Source organism: Nyctibius grandis, chromosome 5, assembly GCF_013368605.1.
Source record: "Nyctibius grandis isolate bNycGra1 chromosome 5, bNycGra1.pri, whole genome shotgun sequence".
Classification (NCBI taxonomy): Eukaryota; Metazoa; Chordata; class Aves; order Nyctibiiformes; family Nyctibiidae; genus Nyctibius; species Nyctibius grandis.
The window spans coordinates 18,401,477-18,429,310 of record NC_090662.1 but is presented as its reverse complement, the minus strand read 5'-3'; the positions used below and the strand labels follow the sequence as shown (position 1 = coordinate 18,429,310).

At 41.8% G+C, this 27,834-nt stretch overlaps 1 protein-coding gene across 7 annotated transcripts in view; it reads right to left on the bottom strand.

The window, feature by feature from the left end:
- The window catches only part of GRAMD4 (GRAM domain containing 4), a 119,769-nt gene that overhangs the window by 33,349 nt on the left and 58,586 nt on the right, over nucleotides 1-27,834 (bottom strand). For 3 of the 7 annotated variants that reach the window (XM_068401629.1, XM_068401635.1, XM_068401631.1), the window contains exons 5-19: nucleotides 23,209-23,270; nucleotides 21,104-21,236; nucleotides 20,594-20,619; nucleotides 14,107-14,198; nucleotides 12,465-12,556; nucleotides 11,402-11,450; nucleotides 10,473-10,544; nucleotides 9,092-9,135; nucleotides 8,884-8,993; nucleotides 7,451-7,605; nucleotides 4,863-4,898; nucleotides 4,026-4,043; nucleotides 3,323-3,470; nucleotides 2,759-2,852; nucleotides 1,586-1,670 (exon numbers count right to left, since the gene is read on the bottom strand). In XM_068401629.1, coding sequence (XP_068257730.1) covers nucleotides 1,586-1,670; nucleotides 2,759-2,852; nucleotides 3,323-3,470; nucleotides 4,026-4,043; nucleotides 4,863-4,898; nucleotides 7,451-7,605; nucleotides 8,884-8,993; nucleotides 9,092-9,135; nucleotides 10,473-10,544; nucleotides 11,402-11,450; nucleotides 12,465-12,556; nucleotides 14,107-14,198; nucleotides 20,594-20,619; nucleotides 21,104-21,236; nucleotides 23,209-23,270 — 1,216 coding nt within the window. The remainder of the gene's footprint in view (nucleotides 1-1,585; nucleotides 1,671-2,758; nucleotides 2,853-3,322; nucleotides 3,471-4,025; nucleotides 4,044-4,862; nucleotides 4,899-7,450; nucleotides 7,606-8,883; nucleotides 8,994-9,091; nucleotides 9,136-10,472; nucleotides 10,545-11,401; nucleotides 11,451-12,464; nucleotides 12,557-14,106; nucleotides 14,199-20,593; nucleotides 20,620-21,103; nucleotides 21,237-23,208; nucleotides 23,271-27,834) is intronic. The other 4 variants (XM_068401630.1, XM_068401633.1, XM_068401632.1 and 1 more) reach the window with 2 other exon arrangements.

Sequence of the window (27,834 nt, the reverse complement as noted above, 5' to 3'; positions counted from 1 at the left end):
ACTCATCACTGGTATATCCTCCCTGCTACAACTAACAGACCTCTGTTACAAACAAGAAGAGGACAGAAGCTGTTCTCTGACTCTGGAGTCAACGGGCACAGCATCACTCGTACAGCATGAGCCTGCCTCTCCTCTTCCTCCCACGCACCGCGGCACCCAGGCTGCCTGCTGGAACCAGCCCTGGCCCCAAACCGAGCACCCCGGTACCACTACGGCATGCAGGAGCTGGCCCAGCCACAATGCCAGGGACCACACAGGCAGCTGGATGGTGCGGGCAGGTAGTACACCCGGCCCTACATGTATATATGTACATGAGCGTGTGCCTGTGAGTATCACCTAGAGGTTTCCCTAGAAGTAACATTCACCCACTGTTTAAAGGAACAGCAAGCAGACCAGAAAAAGCTTCTTTTTCAAAATTAAATAGACAAACAGGGTATATATAGGTTTGGTTTGTTTTTTTTTAAGAAAGTCTGTAATGCTAAAAAGGAATACAGTTTGCTGAACAGGGGAATATCCCCAAGGGGGAAGAGACCCTGAGTCTGGCCTGTGTTTCCCACTCCCAAATAAAACCAGGTGCAGTACATTTTTATGCTTAGCTGCATGATCCCTGTCTCATCTTCATTAAAAAAACTACACAGATGCAAAAGGACCTTTATGGGAGTAAAGACCTACTAAACAATGAGCCAGCATTACTTCAAGTATGATGTTTAAAATCCATCAACATGAATTATTAATTCCAATGGGAATGTTCAAGTTATGCATAAGTTGTCTACTTTATAGACATGTGAAACAAACAGAAGGAACTCATTTGAAAATCTGGAGGTACTCAAGCAGTAGACACCGGGCTGAGATATTTCTTTGCACAACATGATTTAATCTGTGGCACTCAGGGCCACAGATGTAGTAGAAAGCAGGGCTGTCTGTGTTTAAGAGTAGGACAAGTTCAGAGAGGGTAACAAAAAGTGACATTAAATGCCATATAGAGTGATGCAAGGCACCAATAAAGCCATTGGTGACCACAGGCTGATAAAACTCGACCAGAGGAAGGATCACATTGTACTTGTCATGCTTCCAACCATCCGCTTCTTGCCTCTGGGATCCCAACTAGATGAAACTCCAGCCCAATCCAGTCTGGCTATTCTAATGATTTACCTGTCTCCACTGACAATAATCCCTCATCCCTCTGAGGCATCTACTTTTAAGATGGTGCATCTACTGGTATCAACATCTGAACTGAAGTTAGTATTACACAATTCCTGCTAACAATAAATCTTCTTAAAAGCCTACACAGCTCTATTCAATGCAGGAGTTAAAAACCACCACAACTTTAATTTTAAAATAATTCAGGAGTGTAAGGGTTTGGTAAACTACTTTGTTTTTATGCTCATAGTGAGTTTGCTTGTGCTGAGTCCAAATGGCTAAAACAAGCAGTTCTGGGAAATATTCTTGATCAAAGAATGACATTTTACTTATAAAAATTATCAATGGTATGCTTTTTCAAAACAGCATAAGCAGAAAAGGAAAACATGACTAGCTGAACAGAAAACCAGCTCTCTCCCCTACCTGCTACACAAACCAGACATACCTTCTGAATATCTGTTATATCCATCAGCTTTATAACTTTATTTCTTTTAGATGAGCCGGATTTGGAGCTTTCAAAGCACAAGTAACTGAAGACAAGGGAAGAAAATGTTCATTTTGATACAGTATTCTAAAACAATGCTCTCAATATCCCTCCTGTCAATTCTGAAGTTTGAAAATTTACAGGTTAAAATCGGTTTCAAATAAAAGAAAGAGGCACACAATATGCAATTCAGTTATGGCTTCTAGTTTAGAGCAAACATTCGTAAATTCTAGCAACTGGCTAACGTGTGTGAAAGCCCAGAACATACGGCATGCACAGACACACAAAAAAATCTTGTATTTATATTACTGCACTGAACGGTTAAACTTGACAAGCATTTTAAAGAGACAGGAAGCATGTATATCCTTAAACAGTTGAAATACCAAATCTCAAAGGGCTTATAAATCTTTTACCGCCCTAAAAGAAGATTAATGGAAAACACTGTGTTAGTTTCACATTATTGTGATGCAGACAAAAGCTCAGTTTTCTAAACGCTGGAGAGTGGTCTCCATCACTAGGTGACACTGCATACAGATGAGCTTTCCTTCCATTCATTACACTCCAAAAGAATTTCAGTGCAAGACCCAAACAGTAGTGTCAATAGTTATTAAGACCTGGGAGGCGAGGGAGTAAGGAAGGATTAAAAATTAATAAAAATCAAGTACTAATTTTGAAACCAAGGCTTGAATTTCTATTTTCTTTTTGTTGCACATTATTTCAAGGGAGCTACACATCCAATGTGCTTTAAAAAAAGAAACTAAGAGTATTTGCCAAATAACCATTGATCACAGCTCTCCAAATACACTTAGCTTTTAGGTTTCTTTTTTGTTTCTGTGTGTGCGTGTATATATAGAGAGCATGCTACCCACATCAAGAACTGCAGCTACTAACAACTGACTATATAGAGCTACTCTCCATTCCTATGCGCAAACCCTTCCAAGGCAAAATCGCATTTGTTAAGCATTACCACACCCCAGATTCAGCTCTCCCATGGCGCTTTCTTGCGGTTTTAAAGCACCATGAAAAGGCATTTTTGTTTCAAAACATTGTTCAAGGATTACTTTTAGATTCAAATCTTTTATTAATGTCTGTTGCATTTCCCTCCTGAGAAATGTGTGGAGTGCAATGACTCACTTTTCTGTGACATAAAGAACTCCATTCCTGATGTAGTCTGTAGGCATCTTCCTATCTCTGTTAATCAAGCAGCAGCGCCAGCCATTTTCACACACTGAAAAAGTCATAACAAGAAATCTTACTTTCAGAAAAAGAAAGACGGAGACAGGCACTAACCCCAACAGTTTCCTTAAAACAGCAGAAAACACTGAAAATTAAACTTTAGGTACCTAAAACTAGAAGTGTTAACAAAGAAAAGCCTAAATAAGGTGGGTTTAGACATCATAACATCTGTTTTAACACTGGTTTAAAAAAAACCCAAAGCAAAAACCACCCACACAATTATTCCCTTTAACTTGACTGTTGCGTTTGCATCACCACAAAAGGCACACCAGGCTGTGCATTCTTTCAAAGAACTGTAAGGATGGGGTATAAAAGAGACCGTCTCCATTGATCCTAATTTAAAGCAAGTCTTTTTAATCAAAAGCTTATACCAGTACATTGCACAGAAAGGAATTCAACTTTAAACTGTCCTCGGCCTTTTAGAAAATACTCTACTAACGTAGCCTTCCTGTTGCGTAATACCTGCCAAAGGACGCTCGTTTTCTGACAAGTTAAAAACTTCATGGAAATTCCCCCTCTTGGTGGTATGAAAACGACTTGTGTCTTCATCTTTGCTTATTCCGGTTGGGGCGCTTGAGCCCACGTAACTTCTGGATGCTGCTGTTTGAAGCTGCAGAAAAACAAAACACCATTCCAAAACTTGAATAGCAACATTTAAGCTGTGCTCTTAAAAATAACTTGGCTAACTATTCTTCCTAAAATAAAATCTGTAGTGCAACAATTTTCATTAACTACTTCAATAAAGTTAATGGTGGACTACTGCACTATACTATTGTTACAGCACAAAGCTCTAACGTGCTCTCTGAAGACCATCTTTCAAAGTGCTGCTCTTTGATGGACGCCCTTTGCAGGGGTGCAAGCACATGGTGCTAGATGTACCTATCTTAAAATACCATTTTTCTACAGTAAAGTGTATATCCGATGAGATACAACTAAGTCATTGCACACAACTGCAATTATTATACTAGTGGGACTAATAACAGTTAATATATTATCAATACTTGGCTTGTCTTCAAGAGACAGACCAAGTACAAAATATTATTGCACAAAATAAATTTAGAAAGAAAAAAGAGCAAACGAAGAAAAAGCCACACAAAACTGCATCAGCTCATTAGGAACACATATGCCAAAATTGAAAGGAAGTTTTCCACGCTACGATCCATACCTTTTCATGCCCTGACAGCTAGCAGGAAAAGAAACAAACAACACAAATGTGACAGTGACAAAAGAAAAAAAGTGAAGTCTGTTTAACAGTATAATACATAGAATAAAACATGAACCAAGTGAAGCTGCAAGATCTTACTCACAAACCAAGAGACTACACACAATGAATGCAATTAAAAAAAGAAGGGTTATCAGTGGTTAGAGCACACCAGTTCAATTTATTCAGGTTGTGTTAGAGCCATTGATCTTTCCTTTGCTTTGAAGATGCACTGAATTTCGAGAGTGTTGACATGTGAAATAAAATCAGAATGGTTGTCAGCCTCCTTAGCAGGGAAAAAAAGGTAGCATGGAGTTCTCAAAACCAAAGTACTTGAGTAAAATCTACTTTTGAACAGAGCTCCTGAACCACTGGAGACTGCCCTAGCAAACAAGCCTTGCTTCCAGAAGGACGGCAGGCAGTTTCTTTTGGAAAGCTTGCTTGCGTTTGGCTTTTTCATCTTGGTGGGGCACCACACGATTCCAAAGGCTGGCTTTTGTCATCGAAGCATTCACAGCTCCGTTCTTAGCCCTACCATACACATGCAGTTAAACAACTGGCAAACTGACAACATGCAAGCTCAGGACTAAGCCCTTCTTCTGTAAAGGCACGATGCTGCTGGAGGCCAACCAGCCCCCGCTGCTTTTTTTTTGCACATAAGTTGGCAGCACTTGACACTTTGCAGGATTTAGCGCTAACAAAAGAAATCCAAAGCAAATGAAAACACAAATGAAAAAATGTGCACTGCAATTGCTGACTAGAAACCAGACTGACAAAACAGGCACAACAGAGGGTATTTACCATCCAGCTTTTAGGGTAACTGTAATACAACGATGCCTCGGGGGAAAAGAATAAAGAAAGTTGACATGGAAAAAAAAATGGTTGATGATAACTGTACTCTTGCTTCAGTTATTGCCCCTTAGCAATGATCGAGCCCCTGGAACCAAGGAAAATTAACAGCTTCTCCAACAATTTGTGTGCAAGCAAAGATCAAATGAATTCTTGGAAGGCTTTCTTGGACAAGGTATTTGGCTTGAAAAATACAGGTATTATGCAGGTAACCAGGTGAAGCTCCATGGCCCAAAACATACAAAAGGTCAGGGCAAGAGGACTAACGATTTTTGTGCTGGAATCAGGATTATTCCTGCTCTCCACTACACTGCTTCCTACCTACTTGTTACATAAAGAGAATAAAGAAAGGTGTTTAAACTTCAGTACGACATCCCATCCGGTGGCTGAAGATGTGAGAAAATCCTGCCCTCATGTTCTAGTCCTTCCTAAAATAGGCACATGTTTCCTCTACCCTTAAAAGAAGCAGCTAATTTATCCATAACCACCCAGGCTTGAGACAACTTATGGTCGATCACAAAAAGAAAAGCATTGCCTCCCATTTTGATAAGCCTTAAATCTCACTGGAAGCTCCTCGATTTGTAATACTGGAAGAGTCCTGACTGTCTAAAAACGTCACCAACAACCTGGAGGTAGAAATACCTGGAGGTATTCCTTTTCACTTGATCTGTCATCAGCTTTTGACATACAACCTTTACCCATCAGATACCGTCGTCAGGATCGTTCTCTAAGGACACAGGGTCAGACTGGTGGTACAACTGCATTGTGTCTAGGTTTACAGTGTCTTGCATGCTGTTCAATGATAAGAAGCCAAAGCAAATGCACATATGCTGGCACTACATCCTTTTGGGCTCTGCTTTTCTACGAAAAAAAAAGAAAATGAAAAACCTGTTCGGTTTTTACCTTTTTGTACAAAAATCTATTTTTTATACTATGAGGTTCCCAGAAATCTCTCAAGGGGTAAGAAAGTTTGTCTAAAATTACTGAGACCAAGTTAATGTTTCCAAAGACATTTGGAAGCAGATAATGCAGTCCTGCACATCCTTTCCAGGCAGACAAGCCAAGTCTGTCAAGTCAGACACAGCAGGACTAAAACCCTGGTCTGCTTGTCAAAACAAGCCGTGAGGAAAATCCAGAAGGGATAATTACTCTCTAAGTTTATGGATTCAAGTTCAGCAATTCAGAGCCTTTCCACCTCTAAGGCAGATTAAAGAGACCAAGCAAGAAGCTGCCACAACCACCACAGTATGTGAATGATAACCTGTAAGCTCGAGAGGCACAGAAACTTTTAAGCTCATCTTCTGCAAGCACGGGAAATATAGGCTATTCCAAGTGCTCATTCACCTCTCCTGGCCCTTGGAAAATAGGAGCTAAAGACTCACTTTCTGTCAAAGACTTTCTCTTCTGCTTCCTTCTGAAATACTCAGACTATGCTGCAGTTATTTTACCACCAACTGCTCCATCACCCCCAGAACCCCCTATTTCTTCTTCTTCTTCACAGGTTAACAACCGAGGGTTCATGTGTTTATCCCTTTTGCTCTCCAGTTGTGTACCCAGGCTGAATTATTGCTAAGTGCTGCACATTTCAGTCAGGGAGCTTATGACAGTATTCAGATACTCCATGAATGCAATTAGATATTGTGATAAGAGGCATTAAGCAAATGCTAAAATGCAATTAGATTTAAGTTTTATTACAACTATTTTTTTAAAAACTAATAAACATTGTCAAATTCAGGGATATGGAAAAGCACTACTTGCTTTTCTGTTATCATGTCAGGCCCCAAAACAATTTGCAAAGATGCACAAAACACAACACTTAAAGATCCTGCTCCGTCAGGGGGATTGGACTAGATGATCTTTCGAGGTCCCTTCCAATCCGTAACATTCTGTGATTCTGTGATTTAACTATGAGATTTTAATGAAAGAAAAATGTACTGTTGGAGTACCAACATGGTGAAAAGTGATTACCACTACACTAATAGGTCATCTAATACAAATAACCTAAGAGATAATGCCTGAATCTGTAAACTACTTCATTACCTCTGTTAATGCTTATCCCATTAGTAAGCTACATATTATACTCAAGCCTTTTTCTTTTGAACTAGCTGTTCTTCAATCTACACAAGCAGCTGAATTCCCACTAAAAAAGAATGTCTGAGAACAGAGAAAGGGAATACAAAAAGCCTAAATTTTGACAATAAAATCACACAAAATGTATGTTACAGAAATTGATATCAATATGAATGGTGTTAATTTTGTGCATTTAGCTTCATACAATTTCCGAGAGAGAGAGAGAGAGAGATGTTTATATACACATTTTGATAATAGATTCCTTTCACACAAGAAAGAGAATCCATAAAAAAACACTGTGGATCTTGAAAATAATAATAAAAACAAAAAGAACTAACATTGACTGTTAGGATTTAATTAACCTTCCCTTTAATGTGCTCTAGTCACTGGGGAAAAGGGAAATGGAGAAAGGGAAATATCTGATATTCAGATATTGGGAAGAGAGGGACAAAAAGATTTATTAGCCTTACCCGTCTTGACACTGTAGCATTAGATCTTTCTTTGAGCTGAGGATCTGTCGGGAGACTCTTCCAGATGATATAAGGAGTATCATACTTAGCTCGTAGTCTGGGGCATCGTTTGAAGATAAAATCAATGAGGAAAAATTTGATTCCAGCGTAGAGTCCTGAAAAAAAAAGGTCACTTTAGTATGCATGTTGAAGGGGCATTAAGAACATCACTGTTTTGATCATGTTTTAACAAGTTCATGAAAGAAACCAAATTCTGTAAGCATCTTCAGTCATAGTGCTAAACCATTCTCTCGGTTTTAATATTTTGATTCTTCTTCCAAAGGCAGGAAATTATTTTTCTTTTCCTTCCCTGCCCAGATTCCTTCCTCCCCTTCCCCAGGTCTTTTAAACCACTTATGTAGCTTCTTATTATGCAGAAGAACATTAAAATAATTCAAACATACATTCCTTATTACGAGAAGCATTCTGAAAACATTATATACTTCCAAAACAGAAAACACACCAGAGCATTAAACTCTGCAGCTCCTTGCAAGAATTTAAACGGCAACAGAGGGCTCTCATGCACTACATTAAACTCTATCTTCCAGTCCAGTATGTCCTCTTATCTTATACAAGATATTTCCTTGCATTCTGCCAGATTAAAAAGGGCTCAGAATACGCTCTCAAAACTTTACTGAATGCAACTCAGATTTAAGAGTCAGAATTAAAAAAAAAAATATTCCTCACATATCTAATTCAATTGACGCATCAAGCAAACCTATGTTTATGTTCAAGCTAACACAGTCTGAAGTTCAGTGCCACTAAAAGTAATACTCATTTGATCATATAATTACTTCAATGAAAAAAAATGAGAATTCTTGGTTCACAGGATGTGGCTTTGTATCTTAGAGAAAAGACAGTCTCATGCTGTAGCGAAAACCCTCCTTTCCCAATTCCCAGTTGAGAGTTTAAGTATCTGCAACTTCACCCACAGTAACCTGTTAATTTTGTCCAGCCTATCCTCCAAGTTTTACAAGCAGTCCCATTAACCCTTTCATTTTTTTCCAACCCTGTCATCTTCTTGCCTTCTATGCGGTCCCACATATTTCATTTGCAAGGACCTATGAGCAAAAAAAAACCCCAAAATATAGGACTTCCCGAAATCCTTACAGCTGACAGTCTGAAGACCTCTGCTAACAGCTCATCATAAACTTCCCCCCTTCAAGGAGCGAATGCATTATTCAGTCTTTTTCTATTATATTACGTATTCAGAGATGGTTTTTGAAATGCACATGACCAATGATGCCAAGCACAATGAAAATACTTTAAAACACTGCATTATTTATTAATACAGTGTTTTCTTTCTTAAACTCTAAAATTCTCCCTCTAAAAATCTTGTTAATTTTAACGCATTAAATCTAGACTGTCACAGGTTAATTATGTATTACGTTTACCCATTGCAAGCCCAATAATCCTGTAGGGCAAAAAGCAGGATGCAATAAAAGCTGCCCATAGAGCAATGTAGAGCTTCTGTGTTGTTTCTGGCTGGACCCACATGAACAAGCTGAAAACAAAAAAGACACAAAATTTTATTACTAGCGTTCCAGACACTGGTCAAGTCTTGTTTTAAGAGGAAAAAAAGACTCGTGTCAGACAACTTACTTTTTAATTTTTTCCAGTATGTCTGCCATCTTGCCAAAAAGGTTCTGCATAAGAAGCAAGAGAATTAAAACCAAGTCCTGCATTATTTTGAGTTTTCGTCCACATAACAGAAACATAACAAGCAACTCCAAGAAGTGATTTCTTTTTAACTCATTTTTAGCCATTTATGTACTTCACAACTGCGTAAATACAGAATAGAACAGCAATACTCGATAACTTCCATCTTATTTAACACCTTGTTCTGTAACTCATGACTGATCGTTAGAGGTGAAGAAGCTATTTGACTCCACTGTCATGACTGGAAAGTGTTTACATCACTGCAAAAATTTTAAATGAAATTGTCAATCTAGAAGTTAAGAGCTTCTGTCAGAGGGTAACAAAATAGGAAGTTTCTTCACACATTTTGAGCACTGAAATTTCAGGAAATGGTTACTGAGTTCATCAAGTGTTGGACTGTTAGCTTCTTTGGAAACACACCACTATCAGGTTTTTATAACACACCCTTGGAGTTACTAGATTCCACGTAATTCCAACAACTGTTGATGCAAACTGACCCCTGATCAGGACTAAGAGGGTCATTCAGCCATCTTCTCTGACCAATCCCTGCTGTCACAGCACCTGTAAATTTCATCTTCCCAATAAATTTCCAAAGGTGTTCATATAAACCACCACCAGAAGGAAGGAGATGAGCGTATACAGTTGGCAAGAGAAAGGTAAGCTACTTTAGCAGCAGCACATTGTTCAACATGGCGCAAGGCTGCAGTTCAACTGGATGGTGGGGTCACTCAGCTGCTAGGGTAGCTCGTCAAACTGATGGAGTTGGGAGAAAACCTTCCTTCACCCTCTCCCACACAAGCAGCAGATTTCAGGGCTGGGGCAAGGGAAAGGGGTAGTGGTGGTGTTTAAAACAGGCTATTTCAGAGATGCTGTACACACTGTTGAATTAACACAGTTAAGCAGACAGTAGCTTTCAGCTAAATCTTGAAGGAATAGTGTCTCCCACACCAGTTCTGCGACTATCAGATTTGGGATATGGATCCACACTCCAGTACCCTGGTAAGATTCGCCACCTGATCTACATTATCAGAAACTCATGTGAGGAAAAACTGTCAGACGCTGTTTCTGTTCCCCTCCAGACTTTGCTCAGAGCTGTGACTGGAGAACTTCAAACAGTTCTCTGAAGCATCGTGCCGTTTCAGAAGCTCCAGGAATCTTACTGAGATCTCTACTGCTCGTAGGTAAAGATCCCTATGCAAGAAAAGCATTGCTGGTTTGAGTGCTTGTTTTCACATGCTGCGTAACAACATCCTTTGACCACTTGGACTATGAACCTCTTTGTTTCTAAGGAAGCAGCCAGAGAGGTCCGAGAGCAGCACAGTACCTGCGCCTTCTGAGCCACGTCTAGAACAAGCTGGAACTTTTCAGACACGGTCAGGTCCTCTTTTGGGGGTTCCTTGGGCAAGAAAAGAGTCAACCCATTAATTTTCAGCTCAGCTGAAACTGGTATTTTACAAAACTCCTCATGACAAGGTGACCCCTCAATATTCCTGGCAATAGACCTCTCACTTTAAACAGCCTCTAAATTTACCAAGTTCCTCCCTTGTTTCAGATCTACTGTTTATGTCTTTCATTGCTGGTGATCTTTAGTTCTCGATGCTCTTCCTCCGTTGTATATGCAAACATATTAATATGAGGCTGTGAAAGACACAGTAAGCCTTTGGAGCACCACGGTTACAATGACTTTCAGCCTATGACCACATGCTTAAACAGACCTATTTCTGGTCTAGCACAGAAATGTCATTTTTGTTAGAAGTTTTACATCTAGAACTTTTAAATTTATTTATTTAAATAGATTATTGGCCTTTTAAGAGTAATAACATTATCCTGGAAGCAAGGCCTCACTAAGCTTTAGTGAAAGGTTTGAAATTCAAAGAGTTCCATCTTACATTATCCCTTAAAATCCTTCCTGCTTAAAGCAAGGTATGCAAACATTAATTTCAAAATGTTACAAAGAAAACAGAATGCAAGGCTTCTTGAAGATCTAACAGGATCTAACTTGTCCCAAGCTGGCATATTAACATCGATTCCAGAAATGTCATTCAAGTTTGGAATATTTTAGGGTGAAACATCCAAACTTAAAAGTGCTATTAGTGAAGATTTCTAAATTGCAAGAGAAAGAAAAAAGTTGTAGTGTCTTTATTTGCACCTCGCTCTTCCTTCCTTTCACAGCTACCCACATAAACACAGAGGAAGGTTTTCAAGGTGTAACTTTTAACGTAGGCATACAGGTCAAACCGATCAAAGACTTACCACGGGTTCAGAAACTTCAGGCACAATGCTCCACTGTATTCTCCAACCCCTAGAAGTTATGGAAATAGTTAAAGAGAGTAAGTACTTCTCCACCTGCCAACATGGATTATTTGTAAGAGGTTAAAAAGTAGTTTTCTGCAATGAGCACTATGGCTTAAAAAAATAATAAAATGATCCCCAAATTAATGAAGAACCCACAACATAACAAAAGCACAAGTGGCTAACCACAGACAGCTTTAAAGGTATATATAGTTTAAATAAAGAAGTTACAATACTAGCTAGCTAGATACTACACAGAATCACTGCTTGCGGCTTTTACAACAAAAGTGAGCTGTGTGCACAGAATATATAATTAGGATTTTTTTTTATTGTTTTTTCATGTGAACAAAATTACATCAACTTATTCAGAAGCCTATTTGCTACTGGCAATTTTCAAAGAATAGACTGTCAGACAGTAACTATCAATTAAGAAGTCAGAATATTATTTTAAAATATGCACATTAAGGTCCTCTCCACCATATTAAGGCGGAAAACACCTTCAGCCTAAAATAGCATTTTAAAAAGATCTTCTCAGCACAGAAAATGTATATTTAAAAAAAAAAAGTCTTTTAATTTTTCATAGAGACTGAATTTACAAAGGGAAGATACTTCAGATAACATATGCCAAGAGCTACTGAAAAAGGCAAAACTGCAATTTTAAGCCTAAGCGAAAATTCTCTCCAGGGAAAAGTAGCAGGCTTCCATATTTAAGGTGACATTCTCCAACTACTCTGAATGTTGCAGAATTTTACTTTAGAATTTTAACATGCTGAGGCATTTGTCTGAGAACACACAGCACCATTTATGATGGCCCAAGTCACAGGATACAAAAATAATTCCTTAGAATAGTCAAAACCTATAGAACTTGAGCAATGAAATTAAGGATATTAGAGTTCGAATTTTACTTTGTTAGACTTAAATCACAATGTTAGAAAAAGTAACAGTTTACAACTCAAAGCAAGAACAATAAAACATCTTTGAAGCAAAGTATTACAAAAGAATAATCTAGTATTTAGGTAAATACCTGGCTATGAGGTAATTTAGGGACAACCTCAAAATTGCTAAAAATAAGAACATAGGAATGGCCCAGCCATGCCATACAGCATTCATGTAAATCTGCAGATTAAGAAGAAAAAAAAAAGAAAAGAGAGAAGTGGATTATAAACTGGGGTACAATGAGATGCATGAAATATCATTTCCCACTGTACTACTGGGTTCAGAATCATGCAATTCAGATCACAAAAATTAATAAATTTTAGCCACACCGTGACTGACAACAGCACTGCATTCATGAATGTAAAGTCGAAACTAAGACTAAACCAAATCTCCAGAGATGACACTTAACCAGTTCTCTGCTGCTTGAGAGAGAGTATTGAGTATTTCCAACACTGCAACTACATGAAAGGGCAGGAAAAAAAGAAAAAGTAAACCCTAAAGTCTGTGAATCTGCTACGTGACCGCGACATGGTCTAACCTCACCTAGGACAGCTAAAGCAATCGTATAGTAGAAGAGTTATAACAATTAGCCCCATACAGGGCAATGGGATAAACTCTTGCTCTGTTATTTCAAGTCAATTACATCCCATATTTTTACCAAGCTTAAAAAGACTGCAGGAAAACAGGTTTTATTTTACCTGACAAGTACAAACACAAAGTGCTTCAAAAGCTATTCTGTCCCTTTCCCAACTTCTGAAAATACAGAGACCACAGCTACCCTGCCAAGAGGCACTAGGCTTTTTACTGATAACCCCAAAATGAAGCATTGCTCCGCTCCGAGGTTGCAGAGCTTTCTGAACAACAGCTGAAGTTCCTTCTTTCAGCTTTTATCTGAAGCATGGGTTTTTTGGGAGAGGCGAAAGAAGGGACAGACACAGGGCACCGGGAGGGGAAAGTCTCCTCCTCAATATTCCTTCAGCTGTGCCATGCAAAGTAGCATTAAATAGGGCTTTATAACTTACAGGGAGGGATCATTTAATGAAAAGGTGTGTGACATTTTCACCAGGTTCATATAGCTACAACTACTAGTATTCATTTCCTTCAGTATCAAAATATTTCATACAAACTGTGACCAAAACAATTTAGATCATTTAATTAACAATTAGAAGGAAAACAAAACTCTACTAAATAGTTATGTCACTTTGTGGCATGCAAAACTCCTTCAATAGCACAGGAATGCTCGAATTTAGCTCACAGAGCTGATGTTTGCAAATTAAATGACACTTAAATCAAGGCATTTTGTCTCTCATCAGTAAGTATGATCCTAATAAATGGCAAAGAGCACTGACAGTGAATGACAGCTTCTTATCAAACATAGCTGCTATCAGCATTTCGGCCCTAGACAACAAGGCATTTTGTAAAGGCTGAAGTAACCATCAAAGTACAGGACTGGGAGACAGGAAACAAGAAATGAGAGAACAGTGCCCAGACTGTTATAAGTTATTTTAACAGTTACAAAACTATGCTACAATAAACCTAGAATACACAATTTAAATGGCTTTGAAATATAATTGAAGTGACAACTACCGGTATTTAGTGTCAAATGAAATTACACTATTTGATTTGACTTAGTAGCACAACTCCTACTCAGATATGGCAGCTTCAATGAATTTGAGTAAATAATACATTTAAAAAGTTCTTACTACTCCTGGAGGAACAGGATAACTTACAATAAAGGCAATAGCAGAAGTGTAGATAGAATACCAGTCTGATAAGGCAGAAAGATTCTTCACAAAATTAGTAACAGGTTTGGCACCCCTCTCTAAACAGAAGTGGAGAAAAAACACAACTGTTAGAATTAGCTGGCAGTGGTTAAATAACTTGTAAATAACAAGCAACCAAATTAGAAAATTAATACGAATATTCAAGATATGATGATAAAAAGGCTTATCCAAATTAAGAAAAATGAAACCCATCAACGTAACTGAACAATTAGTTAAGGAATGCATCTTCAAAAACTAGTGTTATTCAAGACAAAGGTTATGTCTAAACTCTTTAAGTACTGGGGGGTGTGGAATCAGTATCCTTTACAAGGGTACCCTGGACGCTGATAGCAGTCTGTTCTGAGCCCTGTCCATACTATACCCTTAAGACCTCCGCAGAGGTCAGTCATCCCACTGTAGAACAAGGTAAATCAGCCTGACTGGACTCCAAGCCACCGAGGAACAATTTGCTGCTGCTTGACCAAGCCAGCGTAAAACCAGGCTAGATCTCTCTTGGCTACGTTTCTGCAGGAGCCTATCCATTGGCAGCACTTTGCTGCTTACTCTTCCTAAGTCAAGAGACACAGGACCTTGCTGCCTGAAGAAGTCTGCCTCCCACCTCTGCAGACCTCTGCTCTTGCTATCACTGCACAGGAGACAAACCTGTGCGAGGAGAGGCATCACTCCCACTTGCAGATGCCCACAGCCAGCCAGAGACAGCAAGAGGAGCTCTTCCTCAGCTCCCTAAAGAACACTTGTCCTTTACCCTTCCTACTCCTCTGAGCTCTTTTACCACTTGGGCAAACTGGCTAGGGAACACAAGAAAACAGGAGAGGGCTGCTGCAAGAAGACCTTTGCTTTCTCTGCTGGAAGACACCAGTTCTGCCTTCCCTGCTGAGATGACTGAAGACTCCACTTGCTTAGGGGGCCCCAGGAGTACCCACCCTCATCTGCAGTACAGCTCACAACTTTGAAAGCTTTCCTCAAGACCGCCTGTGACTTGTCCTAGTTTGTTTGGCCTTTGCCCTGGAGGGCAGGGACTAGTCCCTGACGGCAGAGGGTGAGGGAGACTCAGCAGTGCCTGTGTGAATCTGCAGTGACTGGGTGTGTCCCAGGGCAGGAGTGGCTGCAGTTGTTTGCAACTCGTTGGGGAGGGCACTGACTCCCTCCCCGTGCACAAGGCGAGGAAGGTGCCAAGGAGCTGTGAACCAGGGGTGCCACCAACAGGTATTTCCCGGTTCAGTGAAAGAACAATGGTATCTACCCGGTGGAAGAAGACCAAAATGGATGTGGGAACCCAGACAGAGCTCCCACGGAAGGAGGCGATGGTGCAGGTTGCGGGCTGCAGGGAATGCTACACCATCTCTGTGGTGTCAGGGGGCTGTGTGCGCTGTGAGCAAGTAGATGATCTGCTTGGCCGAGCGGCACAGCTGCAAAGCCAGGTTGAAAGGCTTCAAGCCGAAGTAGAAAGGCTTAGGAGCATTCGGGAGGCTGAAATGGAGATAGACTGGTGGAGCCAGGCTCTGCCCTCCCTGCAACAAAAATGGGAGCACCTGCCGGAGAGCTCCCAGGATCGAGGGACCCCTGTACTCTGCCCCTCTCAGGTGGAAAACAATAACCTAGAGGAGAGGAGTGAGTGGAGGCAAGTCTATGGCCGTGGCAAAAGGCGAGTGCCCTCCTTCCCTACCTTGCCTCCACAGGTGCCTCTGAGCAATAGATATGAAGCCCTATTGGAATACAGCCGGTCCAATGGGGATGTGGTGGAGAGGCAACCTATATCAGAGGTCCCACCACAGTCAGAAAAACCTGACGGGCGTATAGCTACCTCCTCCACAAGGAAGAAGAGAAGAGTTTTAGTGGTTGGAGACTCCTTCCTAAAGGGATCTGAGGGCCCAATATGCAGAGCTGACCCCCATCACAGGGAGGTCTGCAGCCTGCCTGGAGCCCGAATCAGGGATATCACCAGGCAACTCCCCAACCTGGTGAAGGCCACAGACTACTACCCCCTGCTGATCTTCCAGACAGGTGGGGAAGAAGCTGCATCCCGTAGTCTGAGGGGGATGAAGAAAGACTACAAGGCCCTAGGACGGTTGGTGAAAGAGTCTGGGGCACAAGTTGTTTTCTCCTCCCTCCTTCCATTTTCAGGTGATGACGTTGTTTGGAATAGTAGGATTCTCTCTATTAACGCCTGGCTACGAGACTGGTGCTACAGGCAGGGCTTTGGGTTCTTTGATAATGGCTGGTTTTATAAGACAACAGGCGTGACAGTGATACATGGGAAAGGTTTATGTCGTAGGGGCAAAAGGGTTCTGGGACAGGAATTAGCAGGGCTCATTCGGAGAGCTTTAAACTAGATTCGAAGGGGGATGGGGTGGTAGCTGGGCTTGCACCACTGGGGCAATGCTCTAGTGTTGAGGTAGACCAGGAGGCCCCCCATCCCCCTGGGGTGAAATCAGGGGGTGAATCTGGGATGAAATCGGTGTGCCCAGCTCGCTCCCTGAAATGCCTGTACACCAATGCACGCAGCATGGGGAATAAGCAGGAGGAGTTAGAAATCCGTGTTCGGTCGGGGGGCTATGATCTAGTGGCAATTACAGAGACTTGGTGGGACGCCTCGCATGACTGGAATGTGGTCATGGATGGCTGTGTCCTGTTCAGGAAAGACAGGCCGCTAAGGAGAGGTGGTGGAGTTGCTCTTTATGTGAGTGAGCAGCTAGAATGTATTGAGTTCTGTCCAGAGGCGGATCAGGAGCGAGTTGAGAGTTTGTGGGTGTGAATTAAGGGGCAGGCTGGCAGGGGTGATACTGTTGTGGGTGTCTATTACAGGCCACCGGATCAGGATGAGGAGGGTGATGAGGCCTTCTACAGGCAGCTGAGAGCAGTCTCGCAATTACAGGGCCTGGTTGTTGTGGGGGATTTCAACTACCCTGATATTTGCTGGGAGGCCTACTCAGCCAGCCATCCCCAGTCCAGGAGGTTCCTCCAGTGCATTGATGATAACTTTCTGATGCAAATGGTGGATGAGCCAACTAGGAGAGGAGCGCTGCTGGATCTGATCCTCACTAACAAGGAGGGTCTGGTTGAAGAGGTGAAGGTTGAGGGCAGCCTTGGTTGTAGCGACCATGAGATGGTAGAGTTCAGGATCTCATGTGGCAGGAACAGAATAGCTAGCAGAATCACAACCCTGAACTTCAGGAGGGCCAACTTTGGCCTTTTCAAGCAATTGCTAGGGGAAATCCCATGGGACAGGGTACTAGAAGGTAAGGGGGCCCAAGATAGTTGGTTAGCGTTCAAGGACTGCTTCTTCCGAGCTCAAGATCAGAGCATCCCAACAGGTAGGAAGTCAAGGAAGGGTACCAGGAGACCTGCATGGTTGAACAGGGAACTGCTGGGCAAACTCAAGTGGAAGAAGAAGGTGTACAGATCGTGGAAGGAGGGGCTGGCCACTTGGGAGGAATATAAGTCTATTGTCAGAGGATGTAGGGAGGCAACTAGGAAAGCTAAGGCCTCCTTGGAATTAAACCTTGCAAGAGAGGTCAAGGACAACAGAAAGGGCTTCTTCAAATACATTGCAGGCAAAGCCAACACTAGAGGCAATGTAGGCCCACTGATGAATGAAGTGGGGGCCCTGGAGACAGAGGATAAAAAGAAGGCGGAGTTACTGAATGCCTTCTTTGCCTCTGTCTATACTGTTGGAGGCTGTCCTGAGGAGCCCTGGACCCCTGAGGCCTCAGAAGAAGTCAGGATAGAGGAGGAATCTGTCTTGGTTGATGAGGGCTGGGTCAGGGACCAGTTAAGCAACCTGGACGTCCATAAATCCATGGGCCCTGATGGGATGCACCCGCGGGTGCTGAGGGAGCTGGCGGAAGTCATTGCTAGGCCACTCTCCATCATCTTTGCTAAGTCGTGGGCAACAGGAGAGGTGCCTGAGGACTGGAGGAAAGCGAATGTCACTCCAGTCTTCAAAAAGGGCAAGAAGGAGGACCCGGGTAACTATAGACCAGTCAGCCTCACCTCCATCCCTGGAAAGGTGATGGAACAACTTGTTCTTGGTGCTGTCTCTAGGCACATCAAGGATAGGTGGATCATTAGGGGCACTCAGCATGGCTTCACCAACGGGAAGTCTTGCTCAACCAACTTGATAGCCTTTTATGAGGATGTTACCCGGTGGATAGATGGTGGTAAAGCTGTGGATGTGGTCTATCTCGATTTCAGTAAAGCGTTTGACACGGTCTCCCACAGCATCCTCGCAGCTAAACTGGGGAAGTGTGGTCTGGATGATCGGGTAGTGAGGTGGATTGTGAACTGGCTGAAGGGAAGAAGCCAGAGAGTGGTGGTCAATGGGACAGAGTCCAGTTGGAGGTCTGTGTCTAGCGGGGTCCCGCAAGGGTCGGTTCTGGGACCAGTTCTATTCAATATATTCATTAATGACTTGGATGAGGGAATAGAGTGCGCTGTCAGCAAGTTCGCTGATGACACAAAACTGGGACGAGTGGCTGAGATGCCGGAAGGCTGCGCAGCCATTCAGAGAGACCTGGACAGGCTGGAGAGTTGGGCGGGGAGAAATTTAATGAAATATAACAAGGGCAAGTGTAGAGTCCTGCATCTGGGCAAGAACAACCCCATGAACCAGTACAAGTTGGGGACATACCTGTTGGAGAGCAGCGGAGGGGAAAGGGACCTGGGGGTCCTAGTGGACAACAGGATGACCATGAGCCAGCAGTGTGCCCTTGTGGCCAAGAAGGCCAATGGCATCCTGGGGTGTATTAGAAGGGGTGTGGTCAGCAGGTCAAGAGAGGTTCTCCTCCCCCTCTACTCTGCCCTGGTGAGGCCGCATCTGGAATATTGTGTCCAGTTCTGGGCCCCTCAGTTCAAGAAGGACAGGGAACTGCTAGAGAGAGTCCAGCGCAGAGCCACAAAGATGATTAAGGGAGTGGAACATCTCCCTTATGAGGAGAGGCTGAGGGAGCTGGGTCTCTTTAGCTTAGAGAAGAGGAGACTGAGGGGTGACCTCATTAATGTTTATAAATATGTAAAGGGCAAGTGTCAAGACAATGGAGCCAGGCTCTTCTCAGTGACATCCCTTGACAGGACAAGGGGCAATGGGTGCAAGCTGGAGCACAGGAGGTTCCACTTAAATTTGAGGAAAAACTTCTTTACGGTGAGGGTGACTGAACACTGGAACAGGCTGCCCAGAGAGGTTGTGGAGTCTCCTTCTCTGGAGACATTCAAAACCCGCCTGGACGCGTTCCTGTGTGATATGGTCTAGGCAATCCTGCCCCGGCAGGGGGATTGGACTAGATGATCTTTCGAGGTCCCTTCCAATCCCTAATATTCTGTGATTCTGTGATTCTGTGAAATTCAGCTACCCTTGATACATTCCCCATGGGAAGTAATTAAACAACTAGGACTAGATTTCCTTGAGCATCGGCGGCACAACCAAAGCAGCAGATGAAGTAAGTGGAAGGGCACGCTCAAGGCACTGGAGGAGGTCATGGACTCAAGTGCTGCTCCACCATCCTACATCGAACCTGCAGGGAAGGTCAACACCTGGAAAAAGCCAGTGACAACAGGGGTGTTGAGAGCAACCAGGGGTCTCAGGACCTCCAGGTGGTCATCGGGCACCCCTGGACAACAGGGATCTAGATATTGTGGCTCACCTAGTGGAAGTTAAGAACCTCTCAAACTTTAAGCTTAATACTGCTTTTTTTTTTTAAAGCTATTTATTCTGAAGGCAATGCACATCCCACCACAGAGAACAGGTCACAAGTATTCTCCCAAATGAAACTAGAATGAATACCAGTATTAGAATAAGGAGAACAAAACTGACCTTACATGGAAATTACAGACCCTTATTTCAACTTCACCTTTGCCCCTACAATAATTTAACACCTTGGAGCACAAATCAGCCATATTTTTTTTTTCAGGCTAGCAATTCTTTGCTGCACAGAATTTCTGGAGGGCTTAACTACTTTGTTTAACCTGCCATCTTGCATCCTCCACCTTCCAAAAATAATTTATTAGCTATCCAAGAGAAAGAAATGCAAGACACACTCAGGGTTTGCATCGTCCAACCCCTCCTTCTTTGAAAGCATAAGCTAACAGACTAGCAAGCGAACTACAAGCAGCTCAGGCATAAGCATATGAACACTATTACTTTTGCCATTGGACAAATACTCTGTTCTCATTCCTTCCCTGTTCACAGATTTTAATTAAAATTACGTTTTTAGTTCATAGATACCCTATGTAATTCAAGATTAAAAGTAAGTTTCTACGACTGCTCCTCTAAGTTACTTTGCACTCCAAACACTAATTCAGGATTTCAGAATCATTTCTGCTTATGAACTGGAAGAAGTATTTCAAAACACTGTATTTTAAAATGCAGCAATCCTCTCAATAGGGTTCCTACGAACTATTTTTACTTCCAGAAAATAAAATACTATTAAGTACTTACTTAATCTTCTCATATTTTCAGTCAATCTGAAAAATAATGGATAAAAGCAACTTGTTAAATAGGCAAGTAGTGCACAGTTGGGTACATTTGGTCCCTGAAATACTGCTCAGAGTTATAAATCAGATGTTTGTGCATAAAGCTTCATTCTTGCCTGTTATGAAATGTGTTCCTAGTAACTAATACAGCCTACCTTGCATCAGAACAAAAATTGAAATGTAAAAGCTCTCCAGCCTAACTAAGACTTTGTCCACAGTTTGAGAGGCATATGACAGAACCTGGTAAACAATAAAAATCTTATTCTGCCTTAGACAGCAGATAAACTTCAAATTTCATGTTTTGGCCAAAGCATTCACAAACCTTTTGAGATAGTTCTGTACTTTCAGTTTTACTACTTGTCATGCAAACACACGCTCAAACCATGTAAAAGGTTGTAGAAAAAAAAAGAAGAAAAAAGAAAAAAGCGACTTGTAAAGAAGCCAGCAATTTCTCATGATTACGTTAGAGACTTACCTTCTAGCACTAAGTGGCTCTTCTGTTTCCACTGTATTCTCTTCTGGTTGAAATCTGAAGTCCTCAATATACTCTCCAAATTTGTCACATAACCACTTCTGGAGTCTCGAACAGACTGTGTGACTACGCTTATCTACAAAAAAGAAGCACTAAGTATCAGGATAATACTAGAAGACATCTTCATACAAAGCCTGCCCCTGTTTCCACACACCATGCTTCGTTGGGATGCAGAGTTTGTACGGCTGTCCTGTCCTTCACCAACACTCTTCACAGAAACTCACCGTGCAATTTATTTCTGCCATTGCACAGGAACCCTGACTGCACTAAGCTGGTAATATAAGACTAAAGGTGACTCCTGCTTCGCTCTAAGTACAGCACATGGAAGCATCTTATTACCAGAAGTACAGAGATTACTTAAACATCCTAACAAATGAGAATTTTTAGCAAACACTGTAAAAACATTTTCTGGTTAAGAGGTTCATGAAAACAAAAAACTGATGTAAATCTCAGCACTCCGATTGTGCTGCAGGGTCACCTCGAGAAAAGCAAGTGTAAAGCAAAACACTCCTGAGCAGAGAGCAGGACAACCACCTTGCAGCCACACGAATTTGATGGGAAAAGGAGGTGGGAACTTAAGCAACATTCTTCAAGAGGCATTTTTACTACCACTTCCCAACCATTTATAGGCTGTAAAGATTGTGTACGTGTGTGTGTGTGTGTGTGCATGTGTATATATATAAAAATATAACGTGCACTTTCTTTTTTCTAAAGCCAGGCTACAGAAATTATGCTGTATATGCCACTTTCTATATATGGAATATATAGTCATAATACTGCCTGGGAAGTCTTATATGGCAAAGTAATGAAGCGATGCACACTTTCTGTATGTCAGTTTCAGTGGAAAAATATAAAATAAATATACGGGTATATGGAAATAGTGTAAGGGTAAAAGCCTTAAGGCAGCGCAGGTGAGAACAAAACAATCATCTTTTGCTTTACCTGTAACTCAGAAAATCACTGTCTAGAAAGAAAAGATTGACTGTTCTTTGGAAAGGTATGTCAATACAGCAATGCCACAAAGAGGACACTGGTCACAACTATTCCAGGACCAAATTTAGTACAGAACTCCACAAAATTAAGATATGATTAAACAGAGGCATGAAAGATTAATCAGCCAACTACAACAGTCAAATTGGTGCTTTTAGGCATGTAAGAAAAAGCAATAGGTGCTCAGAAAATAGAATCAAACTATTCATTCATGAATGGCAGTGATACCTAGAAAAACAAGGAGTTTAGTGGCAGTTTAGAGCTGAGACAACACTTACATTTGAAAATACAAAAATATGAAGTAGCTTCCCACATGCTAATACCTCAGATAGTACTGAGAAAGAAATTTTGAGTGTACAAGACAGAAAAAGATGTCAGGTTGTAGTTCACATAGCAGAAAGTATTGACATTATGGGAGTACAGGAGGACCAGCTTCAAATTTAATCTACAGATTTAAAAGCCTAAGTGGCTGCCTCAATCAAGAGGTGTGGGGAGGAAAGCTTAAGCGTACTGAAAGACTGAGAATCTGCCTGTTGCCTTAGTTCTTCCAGAAATCACTATATTATTGAATTCATAATAAGCAACAGCTTGAGAAATGTAGACAACAGTGGAGGTGTCCAAAACAACGAGTAACTCTTAAGCTTATTCCTTCTCTTGTCTTTTCTTTTCAAGAAAGGAAGAAGTAAAGAGCTTTTGCAGTTGAGAACAAAACAAAGCATCTTTTCTATGTATTACATCTGTTTCCTGGTAAGTCAAGGATCAGCAAGGCATGCAAGAATGATGAAGTCAGGCAACAGTTTCATTACATTCCTAAAGGCTTCACAATACAAAATAAACTCCTTGCTCAGGTGTGCAAAGTCAACTACAAAAAATAAATACAGAATCATGTACACAGAGGTAAGAAGCTGCTCAAATAGTCTTTCATATTCAGCTTTTTCAGAAGCCTGCTTAAGGACCCAGCAAGTTTTTCAGCAAGGTTTGATATTCTAAAGATAGAAACGAAAAAGGTAAAAAAATCCGACTGAATCAAACCGCTAGTAGAGATCTGACAAGATTACCTGTTCCATCGGCTTGCATCTGTGGCTTTGCAGGTTGCTGAGCTGCAGGCACTTCTTCTGTCCTACAAAGAAAACGGAAACAATGTGAAAAGATACAGATGATGAATTTTTTCCCTTTTAGGTAAAGGGAGCACAGGAACCTCCATGGTTTCCATAGCTGAGATAATACAACCACAACATGAGAAAACTGAACTTATGCCCTTTCACAAGATTAAAAACATTCATTGCACTTGGGATCCAGTGTTACCATCCACTGGAAGAAGAACCATGGTTTAGTCATTTCCTGACACTGATAGCTCAATTTCATCTTACAACTACTAAATAATTTAGTATCAAATTTGTTGCATTACTTATGCCTTTGTGTTGTATAGACATTGCAATGCCTGCCAGGAAAACTCTTCAGAGCCCCAACTTTTCTCACAGTAATAAATGAAAAGGGATTCTGTATTGCAAGTTGATAACCACAATACTAGAACAAAACCACAGTTTAATGCATGAACCTTGAATTCTGCCATCACTAGAGTCAAAAACCATTCATCTTCACAATGAGAGGAACAGGTGTCAAGAATTATCTAGAATGTTACGTTGTAAGCTCTTGAAATGCACAGATACCAACCGATTTTAAAAATATCTTTTTAAAAACTTTCAAAATTTAAATAACGGTCTGAAAAAATGAGACAAAAATGTTCTAAAAATATATGTCAAGTAGCAGGCATCATTGGTCTCATCTTTCAAAATGAGTCAAGAGTAATATCCTCATCCATTAAAAGTGAACAGATTTTGGAAAACACAAATGCTTTTGCCATTCTGCACATGTGCAAGGCTTCAAATTCCATTTGCACTACCCACAGCCTCCAACTGACAGCCTGTCTTGAGAACACTTCAGCTTCAGTCCAAAAGCCTTCAGCCATTCATGCAGATATCCTACAGAAAGATTTCTCTAATGAAGCAGCAGCTTTGACAACATAACACCAGCCGCAGCAAGCTTTACTTGACAGAGAGTTGTATGACTGAAAAGATTACTGCTTGAAGCAAAAATGTGTCGGTTGTGCAGTTTCATTATCACAGAATCACAGAATGTTAGGGATTGGAAGGGACCTCGAAAGATCATCTAGTCCAATCCCCCTGCCGGAGCAGGATTGCCTAGACCATATCACACAGGAACGCGTCCAGGCGGGTTTTGAATGTCTCCAGAGAAGGAGACTCCACAACCTCTCTGGGCAGCCTGTTCCAGTGTTCGGTCACCCTCACCGTAAAGAAGTTTTTCCTCATATTATCAGACAAGATAGGTGCTTTCAAATGTTCCCTTCACCTTTCGCTCCTCAGGAAGGGAACCAAGTGGGATGCTGGTCAGCAAATGGAGAGCGGGAAGAGGGATCCCACTGTACTGGGCAGCTTGCAGCAATATAGATGATATACAGTTCTCTCTCTTGCTTTTCCTCTAGAAAGTATATTAGGGGAATATCTCGCTGTACTGTCTGCACATGGAAAAGGCCATTACAAATTTGTGCAGTCTGAACAAGTACGACGGAGAAGCTACAGAACTAATTACCTCCTTTCCTTCCTATGCACTCCCCGTAAGTTCCTGAGCTTTCCACATCCTCCTTCATTTCTAAAAGGAACATTTATAATTTCACATCAGTAAATTATTTCTAACTGGACATCTATCAGTGTGCAGTAGCTAAATTAAATGGTTTCTGCTTTCAAAGCCACTTGTCTTCACGCCTCTTCAGGACTTTTCCACACGGCTTCTGTATTTGCCGCAACTCTTCTTCTCCAAAGCCACCTGAAATTCCACTAGTTTATTTTTTCTAACTAAACTTTAACTTTGATTTCTGTGCTATTTTTCCTCAGTTTCTACACAAACCACAGGTTCCGCACCTAAAACCTCCTCCTCTCCTTACTCTTTCCCCCACACCCTTGCATCTCCTCCATTTCCAGCTGTGTCTCTCTACAGACAGCAATTAATGTGATCAAATTTGCACAAACTATTGTATAGGAGTGTCTTGTTTTCCTCTACAAGCACATCAGATGGTTACATCATACAGGTGGGCATTCTCATCCTCAATGTGTCACTGCTACCATGTTTTCAGTGAAGCTGAAGACACATTTTGGAAGAAAGGAGGTAGTCATTCATAAGCAGGTTCACACAGGCAGGATCCAGTTACTCAACCTGCTCCAGTCGTGCGAAGGCACAGGAGGGCGTCACACCTGAACAGCTCCAGTGACAGAGCCAAGATGGGATCCCACCACCACCAGTCGTCACAGCCTTCAGGCTGGGTCTTCCTTTGACACGCTGGGATATATTTTCAGAAGCAGCACAGTGACATTGTGCGTCATCCCCATGCTTCTTGGGAAAAAAATCAAAAAAAATCTCATCAAGAAGCCGTTCTGGATACCATCCTCACCGGGCTTTGTCAGGAGCACATGCTGGTTTGGCTTTGGCCCTTCTTGGTGCTTTTTTGTTTCTTTTTTTGGCAACGTCTTACTTGCCATCTGCCTGTTACTCCTTCCCCGTGAAGAACCCGACCTTTACGAATCATCAGGTTAATGACAGCTCATTACTGCACCTGTGAATTGGGATATAATTAGCCACTTCTGATAGATTTGGGCCAGGAAGCTCAGAATTCATTGTTTAGGCTTGTGTACCCACTGGGAAGCTCAATCCCAACACCAGGTCATGTTGAAGTAGCCAGTACATCAAGACCACTGACAGAGGGGAGGAATTATCTTCCCCACAGCTTCTGAACCACTCTTCATGCCAGAGATCAGTTAAAAGTCTGGAAAACATAAATGGTCCCCAGAACAAGGCAAAAGGCTGCGTTTCTATGCAGGCTTCCTAACTGCAGCCTGCACCAAAGACAACAAGCTGTATGAATTCCTCTGGGACCACACTTTCCACCCAGAAAAAATGGTGTGATTGGTAACGCCAACAGATCCCCAACCTGAGGCTAGGTTATGTTTATGCAACTAGAGATTGCACCCATTTAAAAGCACAGGCTGATTAAAACAGATAAGAGCAACTACAGCCAATAGAGAAGGCAAACACAAATGTGCCAATTTTTAATTTTTATTTTTTAATATATAGAATCACAGAATCGTTTTGGTTGGAAAGGACCTTTAAGATCATCGAGTACAACCATTAACCTAACACTACCAAGTCCACCACTAAAAAATGTCCCTAAGCACCACATCTACACATCTTTTAAATACCTCCAGGGATGGTGACTCAACCACTTCCCTGGGCAGTTTGTTCCACTGCTTGATAACCATTTCCATGAAGAAATTTTTCCTGATATCCAATCTGAACCTCCCCTGGTGCAACTTGAGGCTGTTTCCTCCTGTCCTATCGCTTGTTACCTGGGAGAAAAGACTAACACCCTTCTCGCTACAACATCCTTTCAGGTAGCTGTAAAGAGCAATAAGGTCTCCCCTCAGCCTCCTTTTCTCCAGACTAAACAACCCCAGTTCCCTCAGCCGCTCCTCATAAGACTTTTCTCCAGACCCTTCAACAAGCTTCGTTGCCCTTTGGACTCTCTCCGAAGTCAGGGAAGCATGACTGTTAGAGCTGTTCATGACTAGTAGATGTGTAGCATTCAAAAATGACCAGGACACACTTATGCAGCGTCCACTCGATGCTGCCCCACAGGACAGCCCAAAGGTTTATTTCTGTAGCTGCAAGTATGACACAAAAGTTAAGGGAGCCTTGACAAAGAAGGCCATTTGCCTTAATTAAATATTTCGGTTTTGTGCATCTTTGGCCTTGGGCACAGATGCAAGTTGAGGCACATGTGAACCAACATAATCTCCCCAACAACTGTGTGAAGATCGGACTCGCTGCACGCAACAGGTCCAGTCGCTGCCAGGATGTTCTCGGACATATTAAAAGCAATTTTCCGACAGGCTGACTCCGAGTACTGAGTTCACAAGCAACTCATCATCATTCTTTTGACAGCTGTTGTGAAAGCCAGTCAAGGCTTTTACATCTTTCTTACTGCTCAAAGCAATGTGAATGTGTACGCACTTCCATCAAAAGCACCTTACAACCTCAGAAATGCAAAAATAAGCACAAAGGAGGTATTTTCACAGTCTAGTTTAAAGACTAATCATTCAAGTACACATGGCTTCTTAGCCTGAGGAGCTGTCACAAAACTGAGTTAAAACATTTTCATATGTTTTCCATCTCCTCCCCATTAAAATACACCAAACATTTCAGAAGCCTTTGTCCTCCTCACCAGATACTCCTACATTTTACATGGCTAGTGTCCTAAACTGGTAGTTTCAGAAACAAAAGAAAAGGTTTCAGAAGAAACATCGTCAACCTGAAGTTGTACAAGATCTAAAGGTTCGTGGGCAGAAAAAAAAATTAAAAATAAACTCTTGACAGGAGCTGCTTTACAAGCAGAAGCCTGTCACCAAATCTACTAAGTTAAAAATAAAGGCACACACGAAGTTCAGCCAGCTGGGCACGTCAGCAAACACGTATGTATGTCAGCATTCCCAGCACAGCACGACAGCCGGGCGAGAAGCTTTTGACCCTGGTCTCAGGTTCTTGCTACCTGTGTGGAGTCCCAGCCTGACAGGGATCCTTCCAGGAAGGAACGCTTCCAGCCTCCAGAGCAATCT